The sequence below is a fragment of the Mesocricetus auratus genome, unplaced genomic scaffold (assembly GCF_017639785.1).
Source record: "Mesocricetus auratus isolate SY011 unplaced genomic scaffold, BCM_Maur_2.0 Super-Scaffold_100707, whole genome shotgun sequence".
Classification (NCBI taxonomy): Eukaryota; Metazoa; Chordata; class Mammalia; order Rodentia; family Cricetidae; genus Mesocricetus; species Mesocricetus auratus.
Window position 1 is genome coordinate 715,815 of NW_024429269.1, and position 18,675 is coordinate 734,489.

The window sequence follows — 18,675 nt, forward strand, 5'->3', positions numbered from 1 at the left end:
ACCTTCCTGGCTAACAGGTCCATCCTGGAACCACTGTTTGAGCGCAGAGCCTCATCGGGAGCCAGAGTTGAAGATCTGCCACCCAAAGAAGACAGCGAAAACCGGATGAGCAAGTTCAAGAGGAAAGACTGGAGTCTGAGCAAGTCACAAGTCATTGCAGAGAAAGCGCCAGAACCTGACATGATGGTAAAAAGAAAAAAAAAAAAAAGGAGAACAAGTGGAAGCAAACACTGGCGGGCCACCACGGGGAGGGGGGACACCACTGGCGGGGTCCCACTGCCTGCCCGTCAGTCTGCACATTTTCAGCCACTGCACAGCAGTGAGTCACAGATAGAAGCCTGGCTGCAGCTAGTGTCAGGACTTAGCAGCCGTGCTGGTGTCAAATCACAGATGGCAGGAAGAAAAGCATATACGGAGAGTTTCAAGTCTCCAAGTCAATACTGGCACAGGATCTCATACCCACAGCGTAAACACGTGGGTTGCACTTGGAATCGCAGCTCTTGCCACTGTGTTCCATAAGTCAGTGCAAACATTTTCATTTCACTCTTTAACTTTAAAGAAGACACCCTTTGTCTCCCATAAGCCACGTCTGGTTTTTACCAGACCAACTTTCCCTAAGAATAGTACACTGTGTGGTCAGAATCAAGTCAGTGGCCAGACCAAAAGTTACCTGTGCTTTGATGTCATTCTCAAAAAGTATCTGTGCCAAGTGCCTGCCATGTAACAATACAGTGACCTTAGAAGTAACAGTTGGAGATGGTAGGGGAGATGGATCAGTAGGTAAAAAGTGGGAGGACTGGGTGGGTGTGACACCCTGCATGCGATTTCAGTGCATGGCTAGCCTAGATCAAACATCGAGCTTTAGGTTCAGCTGTGTAATGGAGAGTGGTAGAGTAAGATAACCCAAGTTGATTGTAGCCCTCACATGTTTGTGCACACACACTGGAGAACAGAAAGAAACATGACCCTTGTTATGTTCTGTCCAGCATTTAAGGTTGCTCAGCGTGTTACTGAGGTCTGCCATGTCCACCATGACGTTTTAATGTTTTGGGTTTCCCTCTTTGTTTCCAGAGCCCAGGCAGAAAAACACAGAGGCCAAAGAGTCTCCAGCTCGTGGACAGCCGGCTGACACCATTTCACAATACTTCACCTCTGCAGTCTACAGCCTTGAGCCCACCTCCGCTCACTCCCAAAGCTACAAGGACCCTAAGTGAGTTTTTCCATGTCTTCTAGATCGATTCTATTAGGAAATGGAATGTGGCTGTGAATCTGGGTAACTCCTAATTACACCAGCTGCAGACCATAAGAGGCTGTTGCAAAGTCGATTCTGTTCAGTGGCCATTGGGATCATCAAAAGGCTGGAGTTTGGGGCTGTGCTTATTTCAGTAGCAATCCTGAGGGTCTGCCTGTCCTTTTCCAACCACAAGTCACTTGTGGTACTACTGAGTAGCTAAACCCATTCAGGGGTTAAAAATAACAGACCCATCCTGTATGCTGCTGTTCACCTGGAACCAGGCATAGGCAGCGCTCCAGACAAACTCGGATGCTCCTGTAGTGCAGAGGGAGGACATGTCCACCATTGCCGGTCCAGTCAGGCGTTCTGTATAGCCAGGTGAAGCTTCCTGAAGAGCGTGCATATTTCCCTAAACACTTAGAGTACATTGGAGAACAGCTTCCTAAAATTAGAAACTGTTCTCATCCTAAGCTTTAGAGTAAACATGGGCAGAATGGTGGTGGCACACACCTTCAATCCCAGCACTCCGGAGGCAGAGGCAGGCAGATCTCGGTGAGTTCAAGGCCAGCCTGATCTACGGAGTGAATTCCAAGACAGCCAGAGCTGTTATACAGAGAAATCCTGTCTCAAAAAACAAAACAAACAAAGAGAAAGCATGGGAATTTCTGCTTCAGAATTCCGGGTGAAGCGTCCCGGTGAATTAAAGAGCAGCTGTGGTTGGGCAGGGTCAAGGTCTTGTCCTCTCCATAGACACCTCAGAAATGGCGACAGCAATGTGTGTGAGGCCGGTATAGGTGCTGTGGTGGCAGACATTATTTTTGTGAAGAATCTGAATAAATCCTTCATTCTGTCTCCTTTGTATCATTTCCAGGCTCCCCATCTTTGCAGACAGATGAGCTGACGACTTCTGCCCCTCCTCCACCTCCCCCGAAAAGCAAGCCCTATGAGAGCAGCCAGAGGAACTCAGATGAGGTAAGGACCTGCAGGTTGTCATCAGTGTGGTCACCAGGCACCACCCCTGAGCAGACAATACTCGATTGTCCACGCCGTGTAGAGGAGAGGCATTCCCCACACCATGTGGCCACACCCCGTAGTCAGTGCTGGGTTCATTCCTGCAGCCTCAGGAGATGAGAAGGGAAATAAGACAGAAGCCTGCTTCATGTGGTCATGTGACTGAAGGAGGCACGCTCTCTGCTTCCCGTAGGGTGGTAAAGTTCACACCAAAGTGTCACTTGTGAATGGTTGTTTTGCAGTGGACTCAGAAGTGTTTCATTCCTTCTTTCAGTAAATATTACTAAGTGCTTTCTAAGTATTTGTCAGGTACCCAAGTGTTGGTGATGCACCGTGTGTGTGTGTGTGTGTGTGTGTGTGTGTGTGTGTGTGTGTGTGTGTGTGTATGTGTGTTCAGCTCAAGAGAACAAGGACTGTAGCTGGAGTTTCTGTCCCACCTGGTCCCTCAGCTGATTAGCCCCAAGTAAATACACAGAGACGTAATAGTTATTAAACTATTGGCCCATGGCTCAGGCTCCTTACTGGCTAGCTCGCTCTTAATCATTAACCCATTTCTATTAAACTATGTATTGCCACAAGGCTGTGGCTTACTCGTAATCTGGCATGTTACTCCTCCAGTAGCTACATGGCTTCTCTCTCAAGGCTTCTCCAGCATTCTCCTCATCTGGTAGCCCCGCCTATACTTTCTGCCTGGCTATTGGCCAATCAGTGTTTTCTTCATCAACCAATAAGAGAAACATATGTACAAAAGGACATCCCCCATCAAAGGACCAATGAGTACCTTTTTTTCTTGTATAGACAGAATACATGCCCGTCAATGTGACAATAAAATGAAAGTGTGAAATGGGGGAGGGATGGATTGGAAATTTAAAAAGGGACTGTTTGTAATTCCATGTGTCTTCTCTCCAGATTGCACCCCCACTGCCTGTCCGGAGAGAAGCCAAAGCCCCGCCCCCACCACCTCCAAAGGCTCGAAAGTCAGGCATCCTCTCTTCTGAGCCAGGGTCTCAGTGAAGATGTCAGCCTGGTTCTGCACCTCAGAGTGCCTTGGACCACTGTTGCCCAAGAATGACCCCTAGAAAGGGTGGCCTGCCATGCAGGGCTCCCTGCCAGCACTGCTTCCCGCACTGAGACGATTCCCCATCTCAGAACTGTTTGTTCATCTGAGGACCATGCCACACCCCCTTTAGCCCATGTGGCCTTCTGTATCATGAACAAGCAAGTGCTGTCCTTTTCCCGTGATGGCGTGTTGGCCTCAACCACTGACTTGCTGGATCTTCGGGTATTTGGATGCCTCCTGCCAGCTCTCCTGCGGCAACTGACTCCTGTGTGGATTTCTCAGATTGCTTCGGAACTGCTGTGTTTAAGACTTCTTTTCTTCTCTCCATCTGCATCCCTACCCTGCCTAACCTCCCGAGAGCCAGATACCAAGTACACTCCAGGAGCTGCCATGCTTCCTTTCCCTAATGTCTACTGGTGCCCTTGAGGGAAAGAGCACTTGTGTGTATCGGAGGTGGGGCCACTCTCTGGTGTGGTTGGCTTCTCCAGGATTCCATGGACTCACATTCTGGCACTCTCCTTTCCCGATGAATGGCCCCCACCATGCAGCAGTCACGTGCTGTGCCTCGGGTTCCTTTGAAATTCTTTTGCTCGCTCTTTCTCATCCCCTTCTTCTCTCTGAGCTCACATCCTGGGCTCTGAGGGACCTAGGAGCCATGGTCCTACAAGTTACATTTCCAGACTGTTGACCTGATGAGGTGGCCCCTGCCTGCTACTTGATTTTACCCTGGAGAATACAGTGCAATATTCCCTTTGATTATTTATTCCTCTTGATCATAGAATTAATCTGATTGCTTCCTAATGGTACTAATGTCCATATTCCTTTCAGAAGGAAAAATTAAGGTGACTTTGATGCCCAAATATTATGTTCACATAAGTACATAAATGACCACAAGATGTACAGATGTTTTGAGTTAGACGGGTTTTAAAATTCACACAGACACAGACACACACACACACTCACTCACCTCGTTTTGTAGGTGAGGAAATCGGGGCTACCCACAGAAAGTGGACTACAGGTTTTTTTCTACCAGCCCAGCTTGCTCACATAGGATGTACCCAAGATAGCACATAGATCCAAAAAGGCATCTCTAACAAGGTCCCGGTGGTCTAGCCCCAGCTAGGGTGATATCTGAAAAGCTCAAATAGTTCTATCAGACTTGGGTGTTGATGCAAAACTGAAGGCCTTTGTGTGGCTTGAGGCTACCCTGGGCTTCTGGAATCTGTCAGCAACCTTGCCCTTAATCTGTCCTTCCAAGTTCAAGTGCACGCAGGGATTTCAGCTGGGAGAATCTGCACCTGTCTCCCTGTTCTGCTTTGTTTGTGAGGCTCCTTTCACTACCGCCTTTGTTAAGAGAGATGCACCTGGTTCCTCACAGCAATCAAGGCAGCCAAAGCCAGGGACAGGCCTGGCACAGCACTCGAGAAGTCAGCGTGCCTATCCTAGAAATACCACGCCAGTCTCTGTTCTTTATTCCCATCAAGGAGCACCCACATGTGAGCTTGGAAAACACACAGGCTCTGGAATTTTAAACTGCTCTGCCCTGAAATCCCAGGTGTCACTTCCCATTTGAAATTCTCTGAGGGTTCGCTTTCTCACTATTCAAGTAGAGACATTACCTCCCACACAGGTGCTTACGGGGTGCCATTAAGGCGGAATGGGGTCATGCAGTCAGCGACTTTCTTTTTCTCTCCTAGACCTGGGTAAGATTTGATGCTGTTCATTTTTCTTCAAGGTATTTGAGGGTGAATTCAGGTATGCAGGTCTTACTTAAAAGATGGTGGCCTTCCATATGCGTGGAAGGGTTAGTAAGAGTTGGAGATCGTTTTAAGTGAGAAGATCCAAGCCCTGCAAAGAAGCAGGAAGGCATCAGAAGGGTGATAGAGGGGGCATCCATGGAGCTTGGGAAGAGCCCTAGCAGACTGACTGGAAAGGATTTAAAGATGTCACTGTACTTTGCAGGCTGCCATGGAAACAGAAACTGGGTGGGAAAAGAAGAGCAAATCCCCAGCCTGTTCTTGCAGATCAGTAGACATGAGTCCTGAGTTTTCTTTCTGGGCAAAGCTGGACCGGTTGTTGTCCAGAAGTACCCTACCCCTACCCCTTTTCCAGTAGGGCATTTTCCACATGATTCCCTTTCCACTTTAATAAAAATAATAGTTTTCAGCTGCCTTGACGCACAGGACTCTGGGTGATGTTATAGGTACCGATTTTACAGGGCACTGGGAGATTCACTTCTTTGGGAAGCTGTCTTAGGGTTTCTATTGCTGTGATAGCTTGTAGCAAGTTGACATAACAACAAGAAGGGTTAATTTGATTAAAAGAAAAATCACTGTCCTGAAGTTGAAGACTGCAATGATGTTAAATTTAGAAGGGACAGGAAGCAGGGGGCAAGAAGGACCAGTTTTTACTGCCCTTGCTAACCTGGCTGAGGAATGGAAAGGCAGGGAACTCAGCCCTGAGATTGTCACAGTCTTCATGAATGAATGTTGACCGATGGCTTTGAGTTTGAGGCATTGTTACATCACTCTTTTCCATTCCCTCTCTGCCATGGTGACTTGTCTTGCTTTGAGATTTGTTTTAAAGAAAATATACCCTTGCTGGAGGCTAGATACAGTACTAGCCCCTTGGTGCACTCAATAGAAACATCCTACTATGCAATTCACTCCAGTGTGTTATTGGATCAGAAAGTCAGCGCTATATGAGAAGAAAAGCCCTAAGTAAGGCTGCTTGGCAGTGGATGGCCTCCACCTCCACCTCCACCCCTTGCTTGACAGGGACACCCATTGTACACTTAGCCACACTGCAGACCCCTTGGATAAAGCAGGGTGTCTCACAAGAGCTCAGATGCCATGATAGCCACCTTTGTCATTGATTTCCAAGCTGAGTCTTTCCCTTCCAGTTGCCTCCAGACTGAGGGGCGCATTTTCATTTTGCAACTTATGTACAGTGAGTACACAAATCACAGGAGTGCAGACAGAGACATCATTAGACAGCTAGATACCCATGTGACCTTTTCTCAGACAGACATGACTCCTGTATCCCAGAGGGAGCCTGCGTGCCAGTGGCACAATTCTCTGAGACGTAATTGGGAGGTCCTTCCAAGTTTGTGCCTTCACCTTCACACTTCTCAGGTATAATGAAATGGAGACAAGGCCTGCCCCATCGACACAAGACAGCAGAGATGATGATTCACATTGCAAGTCCATATTCTTGTCTGTTGTATGTTTGAGACTGCATGGACTCAGTCAGTTTCCTTCTGCCCTGGCCTTCATGATTCTAAGGAAACAAAGTGAGACCTCTGTCCAGAGGCTTTTGCTGTATGAACTGGAATCCACATTTTTCAACCTCTACTGTTGCTTTGAGCCTGCCAGGCCTGGCTATTCTGAGCAAAAGATTAGTGAATATTAATGAGCTTAGCATCTATTTTTTAGATATTAGTTCAAATTGTCCTCTAACTTTCTGGGACAGCCTGTGGATAATAGTCTTCAGAGTCACCAGGCTGGCCTGCTGTGCCTAGACCTCCAGTCCCTTGCTAAGAGACACACTTCCCTTGAGTGCTTTGGAAAGTTGACAACTACTGCTTTCTTGGACACTCATTCCTCTCTTATTTAGAATTCACTTGGAAGTGTTGAAGATAGAGCTCACTTGGCTTAGCTTTGCGAGGTTCTGGGTCCTAGCTCTGTACAGCAGAAGAAATAATAATTGGAAAAAGTGAAGCTTCTCTTTGGGTGGGTTCGGAGTTAAATGATTCATTGTTATCTATGGGAGGAATCGTTTTCTTTCCAGGGCATTAAGTCTTCAGGCCCAGCGCAGTCTGTCTCCCACATGCATGCCCAAGCTCATCCCTTCAGTCACCTCTTATGGGTTGTTCACCACGATTTTATAAATAATTGGATTTCATACATAAACAGTTAGGGAGATGTGTGTTGAAGAGTTTTGTTCATATTTGCTGTTATTTATTTTGTAAATTAAAATGGAAATGTATTTTAAAGTTTACTATGTGTTTAGCTTGTTATTGTTTTTAGATGATTAAAATATGATCATGGGCTTAATGGTTTTTCCCTAGTAACAGCTCCTTCAAGACACTTCACCCTCAGGGCCCTTCAGACTGATTTCATTACAGATCTAGAAATGCATACTGTGGGATCCTGGTGTCTGTCTTACATAGAACTAATAAAATCTGCAATCTTTTCATTTCTTTTTTGCCCTGATCACTCATGCCTTTGTTGTCTGAGCTGAGATGAAAGTTTTCTGAAGGAAAGTTATTCCATGTGTGCAGGTTTTATATGTTCTTCATGGGTAAATAGGCACAGGTAAGTGGATAAAGTAAGAACATCTAGGCTGGCCCAATTAATCTATTACTTTTAACAGCTAGTAATGTCCTGTTATCTATGTGTCAAAGGATTACCCTATGTGCTTATCAAAAATATAGATGGCATTTGTCCTGAGGCATGAGTGAATGTTAGGCTCGTGTGTTCTGGACACACATGCACCGACACACGGACTTGAAAAGTGCACACGGGCACACACACATAGACAGTGCATAATTGTGTTATGTATGTAAGGTATGTAAGGTACACTGAGAGGTAAAGTTTTCAGATAGAGGGAAAGCTTTGACATTTAGTAAAGGTAATGTTTTTATATTTGATATCCCCCTTGATCTTTTGGGCCATCTGTGGATTAAGTGGATCCAATAGGCTTGCAAACTGCCATGTGTCATCCCAAGTCTATAACAGCAACAGCAGCTGAATGAACTTTTTTTTATCCCATTCAAGAGAACCCATGGCTCAAGAAAAAAGTTTCCCCAGATATGGTGTTTGATTGAAACCCAATGCTCCAAGTATAATGTATAAGAAGGTCTGTTGCTTTTTAAAAAATAGGTCCATTAATAACAAGTTCAAGGCCCATTTGAGTAATGTGAGACTGTCTAAAACAATCATTAATGAAAGATGGTAGGCTTCCACTTGCCAATCACAATATTTTTTTAAAAATCCAATTTACAATATTCCATGGGAATTTGCTGAAGTTTGAGTTTCTTCCCAATGGTTCTATAGCTACCTGAAAGTTGTGGGGATATGTGAAAATTGTGTCATCACATGTAGGACGTCATGGGATGGCCACAGAACCACGTTGATCATGAGCCCCAGTCACCTGTTTCAGTTCCTACAACCCAACACTCCCAAGTCTCGCCTGATTGGCTGTTCTTTGCTGTGCAGTTTAGGGAATGGTGAACTCAGATCCAGTGGAACTGAGTGGGCCCCCAAACCCTGAGCCTCAGCTTCATCGCTTGAAAGTCAAGACATCATGGCTGTTTGTCATCTTGATGAAAGATGTCTGTGCGTGTATACCTAACATGAAGCCTGACTCTGACCTTGTGGAGGATGAAAGGTGGCCCAGGAGACAAAGGAACACCAGGTTCTGTCTGCAATGGACTGTTTACACTTCTGTTTCTTAAGTTCTCAGGAAGGAAAATGCTGCTGAAAATGGAGAGCTGGTCCTGAGGTCATAAGAGCTGGCCCTGCTCCTCACCAGCTGCAGAACGTGGGAGAGTGGTCACTGAACCTCCCCTGTGAACACAGTAGATTTGCTCATGGCTGCAAGGGGTGAGCTAGCCAGGGCTATGCTGGAGAGCTCACCCTGGTGGTAGTGGTGAGTGTCAGGTCCACCCCAACATCCACCCCCTCTATGATCTGTGGGAGCACATGAAGGGGCTCATCCTGCAGACCCAAGGCTGCAGGACCTCCATGACACAGGACAACAGGATATCCAAGAGGAGTCCCAGTGAGAGCCCAGCATCAATAGTGTAGCAGAAACCAGAGGCCTCGAACCAGACCAAGTAAAGCTATGTGGACGAAAGGGTAATCGACTGTGGCTCACTGTGTCACAATGCAGCTGTGATGGCAAGGCTTGTTCCTTTTGTTTTTCATTTTTTTCTCTTAAATTTTGTTTTCTTGGTGGGGGGATGGTGCAAGGGCAGAGAGCAGATGCAGAAGGGATAGGAAATGAATGGGATCGAGATGCATGATGTGTAAGACACAACGAATAAATAAAAAATGTTTTAAAAATAAAAAGCCTCCTGAGCTTGGAGTCAGAGGCCCATCACATTTCCAGGATTTGATCCACAACGCGTCACTTTATTATGAAATTCATGTTGCTGGGCACAGAAATGCTGAAACCCACACAATTACAGATCTATAACAGGTCACAAATTTCAATGTCCATGTTACACTTGGGTGTTGTGGATCCTTTGGTGCTGATGCATTTACATCTTTTTCTGCCTGGTTTCCTCTTCAATCAGACTTTCCTGAAAAACACATAACATGCATATCAATGCTGAATTGACTAGCTGAATTTTATTGTTTCTGACATTCAGATCTAAGAAGAACAGGTGCATTTGTTATTCACTCAAAAGTGCTAGAAACGTGGCAGACAGTATCTTGTAAAGCTATGGACATCCTAAAATCTTCATTAATCACTAAAAGGATGTCATTTTGAGGAAGGATTGGGTGGAATCAGCCTTCCTTCGAGTCCTTCATGAAGTCATGCGTAAGGAATTTTGGCTGGTTATTTTGATTGGGCTATAGGCAAGATTAGAACAAGAAAGGAAATAGAGATGTCTGCCCACCTTCATCTTTGTTCACTGGGTGTGGAATTTGAAGTCAATGGAAAAAACTGAAATCAGCCTTATCTCCATGCAGGGTTTATGAGGGTTTGCCTGCTCCTCTCAGTAACTGGCAGGGGGCCATATGCTTTCTGACTGCTGCGGGTCAGTGGGAGAGCAGCTCAGAGAACACTGACACTTGTTCTAGGTTCACTTTCCCCATTCAGTTTGTTTCATGCTTCTATTCTCATCAATAACCAATACTACAGCCAGAATGGTAATACAGCCCTGTAACTGTAGCTTCTCAAGAGGTTGAAAGGAACCTCAAATTCAAGTTTGTCTTAAGCCAGCCTGAGAAAGTTAGTGAGATTCTGTGTCACACTAAGAAGATTTTTTTAAGTAAGAGGAGGGTCAATGATATTATCCTTACAGTGCTTGGCAGCATAAGATATTACCTGGGGTCAATACCCAGTACCAAGAGAGAGAGGGGAGAGAGAATGAGAATGATGGGCATTTAGGCCTAACACAACTACAAGTCAAATCTGTGGCTCTGAGTTATAAATTTTGTAAGTTTTGAATATTGTGTGATCCAAAGTGGGGGAGTGACCAAAAGCCTTGTTCTTGGTTTCCACAGTTCCCAGAGTTCTAGAAGCAATGGCTGCATCAAGGGAGGGTAGGAGTCAGCTCAGGGATGAGTAGCTAGGGGGTTGAATATTCTTTGAAAATTGGAGGATCACAGTGGGATGAAGTTTGCCAGTCATTCCAAAGGCTGGATCTGGATTGGTAGATAAAGGGTACATAGACACATGTAAGTCAGTTTCAGAAGGAGTGGGGAGGACTGCTGTGAGCTGTCAAGGGCCCTGCTGCAGGAGTGACTCAGGTGGCTCTGAGGAGGTGGCAGGCCACCGTACCCAAACTCCTTTCTGACTCTAGCTCTATGCAGTGACCACTGTAACTCACCAGAACTCCTCGAAGGTCCCTGAGGGGCGAGCGGGGCCAGTGGACAGTGCATTCGAGGTGCTGAGGCTCTGCCAGCTGATCCACCTCTTTGTCCATCTGGAGATAAGAATGAGATTCTCGAAGACAGAAACTAAACAGAGCTTTCCATTGCCACCAAGAGTGAGGACTAGGGGTTATGATGCTGAGTAAGAGGTCTGGGGAATTGCGGGTCTAGGAGTTTAAGGATGCTTTTTTTTTTTTTTTTTTTTTTGGTGTTTCAAGACAGGGTTTCCCTGTGTAGCTTTGGAGGCTCTCCTGGAACTTGCTCTGTAGACCAGGCTGGTTTTAAACTCTGCCTCCGGAGTGCTGGGATTAAAGGCGTGCACCACCAACGCCTGGCTTAAGGATGTATTTTTAAAGAGTGAGCTGGAGTTTGGGAGGTGATGAAGATGGTAAGAAGAGATCGTGTTCTCTCAGACAAGAGTGAAGTGCTCTGAACCTCACGGACAGGACACAAAAAGTGCATGAACTTTATAGTCCTGATTGGGCTGGGTTTCTGTTATGTTGTTTTGTTGCTGCTGTTCTTTCATTTTATTTCAAACAGGGTTTCACTCTGTATCCCAGACTACTCCCAGACTCACTGTGGATCCTAGTCTAGCCTTGAACTAGCTTAAAGTGGTGTGTTTGTGTATCAAATTGACAAGGGGTGGGACTGTGACAGTTGTTTCTAATAGTCAATTCGATATAATGTAAATCACCTGGGAAGAGACTGTCTAGATCAGGTTGGCTGTGGACATGTCTCGGATCTTGAATGTTTACGGATGTGGGAAGATGAAGCCCACTGTGAGCAGCATTATTCCCTGGGTTTGGGTCCTGGAAAGTAAGGTGTGTGCTAGGCATACATTTATCCTGTCAGTTCTTGACTATGGATGTTTCTAGCTGTTCTGAGTTCCTGCCCTCACAATGATGAACTCTCCAGAACTGTAAGTCACATAAACCATTTTCCCCTAAATTACGTTTGGTCAGTATGTTTTATCATACAGAAATGAAACTGGCACAGAACCCTCCCTTTTTAGCCTCCAAAGGACTTCGACTACAGGTGTGAGTACCACACCCAGAGAGGTTGATTTCTAGTTTTCCTTACATCTTAGGTCCATGAAATTTGCTTCAAAAAGAATCCACAGAGCACAGGCTTCAGGCTCTGGGGCTTTGTTCTATCTTCAAAGCCAGACAACACCTTGGTTGTAAGTTTCTTCACTATGTTTCTTCTCAACTCTGAGTTACTGCTTGGACTGATCAGCTACTGTAAATAGCTTCTCTTATGTAATCTTCCCCATCCTTAATAAGTGAAGTTTTAAGATAAAACAAGGGTCCTACATTAATGCTGGTGCTAACGTTGCAACCTAATCTGGAGGAAATTAAATCTAGTACATTTTCCACTTCACAATCTTAAATTGGATAATGCATGGAATTAAACATCCTCCAAGTTCTTTACTAAAATGTCTCTATCAGTGGCAAGAAATAACAGCACTTATGTCCTTGATACAGATACTTGCTGATGAATTATACAAGAGCATTGATTTGATATCATAGACACTTGAGAGCATGGTGCCTTGTCATGGAACTTGGTGTTACACTCCCTTCACATCTGTCCTACTGTTGGTTTCCTTAGTCTCTGTCAAAGGTGCAAGGAGGAATCTGGCTTCCACTCCATGAAGTCTTGTCTCACTGGAGTCAGTATCTAGGGTAAGCTCAGAGTCGTGCCACTGGGGGCGGCTCACACAGTTAGAAGTTAATCAATGCGGGGAAACTTACCTCTTGGAAAGAATCACCCAAGCGTTCAGCGTTTCTCTTTCCTCCAGGGCGCAATCCATAGGACCAGTGCTGGCTGGAGCAGCCTTCCAAACATAGGCTCAGCAGAAGAACAGCAGCTGTAAGTTTGGGGATCATCTCCACTCTAAGGGACATCAAGACACCATCATGACAGACCCATACTGAAGGAGAACAGAGTGCTTAGCAAAGAGACAAGCATCTGGATCACTGACCAGCCGCAAAGGGAGTCATGCAGCTGGTATGCATTTCATGAAGACAATGAAACACAGCGACATCTGCCTGTCTTGAGCTTTTTAGACCTTGGGGACAAACACCTGTACTTGATTCTGGCATCTTCAGTGCTTTTTTGTGGTATAGTCCATTTTTAGTTTTGTTTGGTTACCTGAAACCCATAATTCATTCCTTACCGAATTCACTTTGCCTGTAACCCTCCCCATTACAGAACAGTTCCCAACTTTGTCATTCATGAAGTTAGAACTGGGCCATCTGCTTTGAAAAAGCAGGTCCTCGTAGATGTCTCTAGTTAATAAGAGGTTGCTTGACTTTAAATGGCTACCCTGTGGCATTGCTGATATCTAGTCTTTAAGGCATTACAGCTGCCGGGACCAGCTTCAAGACCAAGAACTGATCCAAGTGAAGATACTAGCTCAGATACCCCTCTTGCCTAGTAAGCCTGGAGTTAGTTGATAAAATGTGCCTCTAAATTAATTTCATCTGATGGGGATGAAGCCAAAATCAGTGTCCAACACTGGACCATGCTGGCTTCCTCCAAGATTGGATCTCCCCCAAAGGTTGGTGGTTGACAAGGTCAGTCAATGAAGGGTAAGGCTTCCCTTGGATACCATCACATCTAGTCTTGAGTGCAAAATACCCTGTAGACATACAAAACAAGCAACATTAAAAATAGTGCTAGAAGTACAAAGAACTTTACCTGTTGGGAAGTGAAAGCCAAAGAGATACAAACTTCCTTTGGTGGGTTGAATGCTGCAATGTTTCTGCTTTCTTGGCTTCCTTTTTATATGTTTTTTTTTTCTGGGACATCAAAATCTTCCCCGCTGGTGAATGACAAGGTGTAGCACAGCACAGACAACAGTTTTAATAATGATATTTAAATCCTCGCAAAAAGCCTTTTAATGGTGAATGTAATTGGGACACCTGCTGGTCTATCTGTTATATTTTCTTAAACCTGGTCATTAAAATCTTAGCCAAAACTTTCACAGCTGAAGTCACCATTCTAAGGGATTAAAATCCAGCTCTGCAGTGTTCCCCTGAGGAAGCTGGCAGCCCTATGAGAGTTCAAGGAAAATCAATGTCTTGGGTGAGATGAAGTTAAACAGACACACACAAAACTTTCACAGGGAAGCTAAGCAATAAATACAAGAAGTTGAGACAGAATGTGTGCGAACCAGTATTAGCAATTGGGTCTTGGTAAAAGGAAAATTTAAGTCAGATAATCATAGTGTTGTTCCCAAGCTAAAAAATCTAATTTAGGGCTGGTGAGATGGCTCAGTGGGTAGAGGTTGCTGTCAGTTCTGATGATCTGAGTTCCACCCCAGGGTCTCACAAGGTAGAGGAAGAGAAATGATTCTCTCAAGGTGTCCTCTGACCTCCACGCACATGCTGTGCGACAGACAGACAGAAAGACAGACAGACAGACAGACACACACACACACACACACACACACACACACACACACACACACACGCAAACTTTTCCTATCTTTACCCTGCCTATAATCCATGAAAGTCAGTCCTCTACTTCCTGCCTGTTAATGACTCTGCATCTGCTCAGCATTCAACACACGGAAATGTCGCTGAGACGCTGGTTTGACAGACCCTGCCTCAATTTAAACTCCCAAGGTTATTTTATCTGATACAGAATGAAACCTCTATGTACAACATATTGTAAAATTTGTTACACTACCTAAGCTTCAAAATGCTTTAAAAATGACACGGTGTTTGATCTTTACACAGCTGAGACTGACAACATCACTGGTAGGATGCTAAGCCCAGCAGTCGCTGCCCAGTGTTCTCTGAAGTAATTCCATTTGTAAGGGTTTCTAGTAACGAGTAACAGTATCAGGTCTAGATAAGAGCCATTGGCTTCCCAGGCTTCTCTGCCCAGTCCTTATGACAGGGTAGAGAAGAGTGACTTCAGTGGCTATCATTTCATTTAGCGGTTACTCTGACACAGTGTGTAGAACCTCATCCCACTAGAATATGTGAGTGAGGTGATTTTTCAATAAGAATTCCTGAAGTTCAAACAATTTTACTTTAAACTGTCCATTGCATTTTGTTTGTTAGAGATGTGCTTCTAAGTGTTAATCAGGGGAAAAAACAAAAACAAACAAACAATCTGTGGCATCTGGCTAGACCTAACAGAAGGATAAAGATGTGGGGACCCGGTTGTCAGTGAGCCTCAATGTATCCATACTGATTTTAAAAAATTCAAAAATATTTATGAAGACAGCGACACAGATGGAAAATATCAGATATGGCCTGGCCTAAGTACACATAGACTTGCCTCAGGTCACACAGAGCATAAGGACAGAAACCGAATGTGTCCTACTTTCCACAGCATCAAAAGAGCTAGTAAGCCATTGTGCCATCCGGTGAGGTTTTGAGGTGTAGAGACAGACTTTTAGATCTCTCATGAGTGCACACTTAAGCCAACTTACCTAAGATCTGAAATTGATCAGCTGGTTTTAAATAATTGGATTTTATAATTGTCACAATTTTCTAAGTCCAAAAGAACATTTTATAGGGGGAAACTACTTCATTTTGAACAAATAGCTCAAAATGACCACAATGATCTTATACCTTTCTGAATGACAGGTGAACAACCTCTTTGTTGCCCTAATGTAAAATCTCAGCAGGAGGCCTGTGGGGCTAACTGTAGCTCACACCAATAAGCCAGGCACTGAAAGGTTTGAGGATGAAGCCTTGGGGAACATGCTTTATCCTGAAATAATGTAACCATTTTTCTTTGTAGTTTGACGCCTTTCATTTTAAAGATACTACTTCCTTGGGGAATTTAATATAGTTTTTCATGTATAAAAGATTATTTCAAATTGACCTGGAGGCAGGCTTGTGACATAAATAACATTCATAAAATGAATGGGAGAAAATAGGGCTTGATTACTAAAGAGAAACCCATTATAGTAATGACTTTATAACATTTCTTATTCAAAATCCCTTCAAAGGGTTGCTGAGAAACTTAACTGACTGACACTACTGCCTTGGACAGTTACTTGAGTAGAGAACCGAGTATTACCAATGGAAACCATCTAACCAATGTAAGCTGAGAACCTGTTTACAGCCCTCTCACAAGGCTCTATTTGAACTTATATACCCACATGATCACCACCAGGGATAACGCAAGCTTTACTATTCAGAACTCTTCCTTTCTTAGAAATCTCTCTCCAAGACGTCAGGCAAAACCACATTTCTTGCCCAATACAGCAAATGAACAGTAATATTCATGAGCTATAGAGCAACACAAATCACTGGATGTCTTCCTTAGTGGAAAACCAAAAGTGTTGTACCATGGTAGTCTCTGAAAAGAGAATCATGAAACCACGTCCAAGAAGTGAATTTGCTTTAATGGCTTCTCCAACAAAACTAATCCATTAAGAGCACCATACCGTTCGCTCCTACATGCACCATCATGAATAACTGTGGGAAATGCAGAAAGGTTGAATTTCAAAAGCAAGAGCAGAAGCAGCCTGTCAGCGTTCCACACTGTTTATTAATGCGGTTTACATCAGATCTGAACCCTGCAGTTCCCAAGCGCACCGTGTTTACATCTTCCAGCTCCTCTGCAGTCTCAGGTCTGTCTGCAGAGGACCATTCAGTGAACGAACACAGTCTATAATTATTGAAAATAGAGTGCAGTGAAATGAGTTAAATATAATTTAGGCACATATTGATTATGAAAATAGGTATCTCTCAATACAATACTTCTCTGTCTTGGTAAAAATAATAACGCAAAGAAAATAATTCATTTTCAAAGTTGCTTTCCTGTCCCTGTAAAGGTGCGCTCTCCTCCCACTGTGCATGTGAGCCCTTTACTGTGAAGGAAAGCTTTGCATATGTAGGTAGAAGAATAAGCTACAGAATAATGAAGACATGCCACTCTCCTGAAGGAGACAAGGTCACCTGTGATGACTCACTACCTCAAGCTGATGAGTCTGTAGGATTTAGAACCCATTTGGACACAGCTTATATTCCCTGCTCTTAGAAAACACATAAGGACACTGGGACACCCACTAAGAAGGCCCTACTGCTGCTGCTGTTGCACAGATAATGAATAACTCAAGAAAACTTGACTACAATTTCACTCAAAAACAAGACAACAGAATTTTTTTTAAAAATTAAGAACCACAATTACTGACTGACTGATAATGTAGCTTATACTAGCCGAATGCTTAATTTTTATTCATCATCTTTTGGTGGCTCTAATCAAACCATCAGTTTAGAACTCCTTGGTCCCCACTGTAGGGTTTTAGCTGTAACCATCTGATGTTGCCTTCTCATAAGCCACTCTACAGCATTTATTCATACTTTATAGTTCAAACTGCAGTGGATTTAGGTTATTCTAAGCTGCTCCTGTACAAACTACTTGGCATTACATGAACTATGCTGAGGATACAGGTTGGTGTTTTGGTTCTGAAGTATCTTCTTATGCTTGTGAGAACTGAGCACGAGAACTGGACTCTGAATGGACAGAGCAGCCTAAGCTAGTGCTGAATGGAACTTGCCCATGACGAAGCCGAGGCATGCTCACTGGATAGCTGCAGCAACTGGTGGAGCCTTCCTCCTCCTACAGAGTAATATACAAGGTCTTTCCTTCCATCCTGCCTCAAAATGGGAGGACAGAATGGGACTCAAACATTATAGAAATGAATCTGAAAAGAGCCATAGGGAGTCTTACCCTCACCACACTCACATGGTGATAGGGATTTGAGGAGGGAAGGCATCACTAAAGCTATTTATAAACTTCAACAACTCTTCAGTTTTCAAGACGTTTAACAATTTAAACATCCTTATTGTATCTAGGTGTTCAATAAATATATTTGCATATATATTGTGCTTTTCATAAATTAAAATTCTCAAATGCATCGTAAACCAAGATGGTACTTCTACACAGTGCCTATATAAAAGCAAATATAATAGATACTACTCCTGGTCAGAAACCAGACAAATGCCTCAACTCCACTCAAAATGCAGCAGCACGATCTACTTTCCCTACATCTATAAACAGAGTGTTCTTCTGCTACAGTCACAATATGGGGGAAATCCAGTTGTTTCCCCTTATGCACCTCTGGGAACAAGCATTTGCTTCTAATTCCCGTACAATGTTATCTCCTGTAGACAATTCGATGGATGAAGAAATAAAATAAAGACACGTTTTCATCAGAGACATCTTCCTCCAGCTCTTGCCACTCTCATCTGACACTCTGGGACATATGTAACGGTGTCAGCATCTCTTCAAATATGGCACCCTTCACGTTGGAACCTCTCAGGTTGGCTTCCTGGAGGTCACACCCGGACAAATCACAGTTCTGTAAGACAAAACAAGAGTTTTGGAGCTCAGGTGATTTAGGATGAGACTTGGCTCTCCATAAAATGATTTCTCAGCATGGCAGGACAATATTCCAAGTGTTCCCATTTTTGAAACACTTCTACTAATGCACTGTGGTGGTTTCAATAAGAATGGCCCCCACAGGCTCCCATATTTGAATGCTCAGTCACCACACCACAGAGTAGAGCTGTTTGAAAGGATTAGGAGGACTGGGAGGTGTAATGTCATTGGAGGAAGTGTGTCACTGGGGTGGATTTGGAAATTTGAAAAGCCCATGTTAGGTGTGTGCTGGCTCCACCCTCCCTCTGCTTATGGGATCAGGATGTAGCTCTCAGTGACTTCTCCAGCACCATGCCTGTCTGCCACCATGCTCCCTGCCATGATAATGCACTAAGCCTCTGAAAGTGTAA

The 18,675-nt window shown here is 44.2% G+C and overlaps 3 protein-coding genes across 4 annotated transcripts in view; 1 reads left to right on the forward strand and 2 right to left on the reverse strand.

Annotated features, from left to right (window-relative positions):
* The window catches only part of Dock5 (dedicator of cytokinesis 5), a 184,230-nt gene extending 176,728 nt beyond the window's left edge, over nucleotides 1–7,502 (forward strand). Inside the window, exons 49-52 of the mRNA XM_040740571.1 lie at nucleotides 18–186; nucleotides 1,072–1,210; nucleotides 2,106–2,206; nucleotides 3,155–7,502. Of these exons, the coding sequence (XP_040596505.1) occupies nucleotides 18–186; nucleotides 1,072–1,210; nucleotides 2,106–2,206; nucleotides 3,155–3,259 (514 nt within the window). The 3' untranslated portion in view covers nucleotides 3,260–7,502. The remainder of the gene's footprint in view (nucleotides 1–17; nucleotides 187–1,071; nucleotides 1,211–2,105; nucleotides 2,207–3,154) is intronic.
* Nucleotides 7,503–9,421: 1,919 nt separating this feature from the next.
* Nucleotides 9,422–16,128, reverse strand: Gnrh1 (gonadotropin releasing hormone 1). Its single transcript, XM_005075232.4, has 4 exons — nucleotides 13,613–16,128; nucleotides 12,664–12,805; nucleotides 10,870–10,965; nucleotides 9,422–9,612 (listed from the first exon to the last, which is right to left on the reverse strand). Exons 1-4 carry the CDS (start codon nucleotides 13,720–13,722, stop codon nucleotides 9,571–9,573), a joined length of 390 nt encoding a protein of 129 aa, XP_005075289.2. The 5' UTR covers nucleotides 13,723–16,128; the 3' UTR covers nucleotides 9,422–9,570.
* Nucleotides 16,129–16,409: 281 nt separating this feature from the next.
* Kctd9 (potassium channel tetramerization domain containing 9) overlaps nucleotides 16,410–18,675 on the reverse strand; it is a 28,736-nt gene continuing 26,470 nt past the window's right edge. For both annotated transcript variants that reach the window (XM_013117289.3, XM_005075230.4), the window contains one exon: nucleotides 16,410–18,245. In XM_013117289.3, coding sequence (XP_012972743.1) covers nucleotides 18,203–18,245 — 43 coding nt within the window. In that variant the 3' untranslated portion in view covers nucleotides 16,410–18,202. The remainder of the gene's footprint in view (nucleotides 18,246–18,675) is intronic.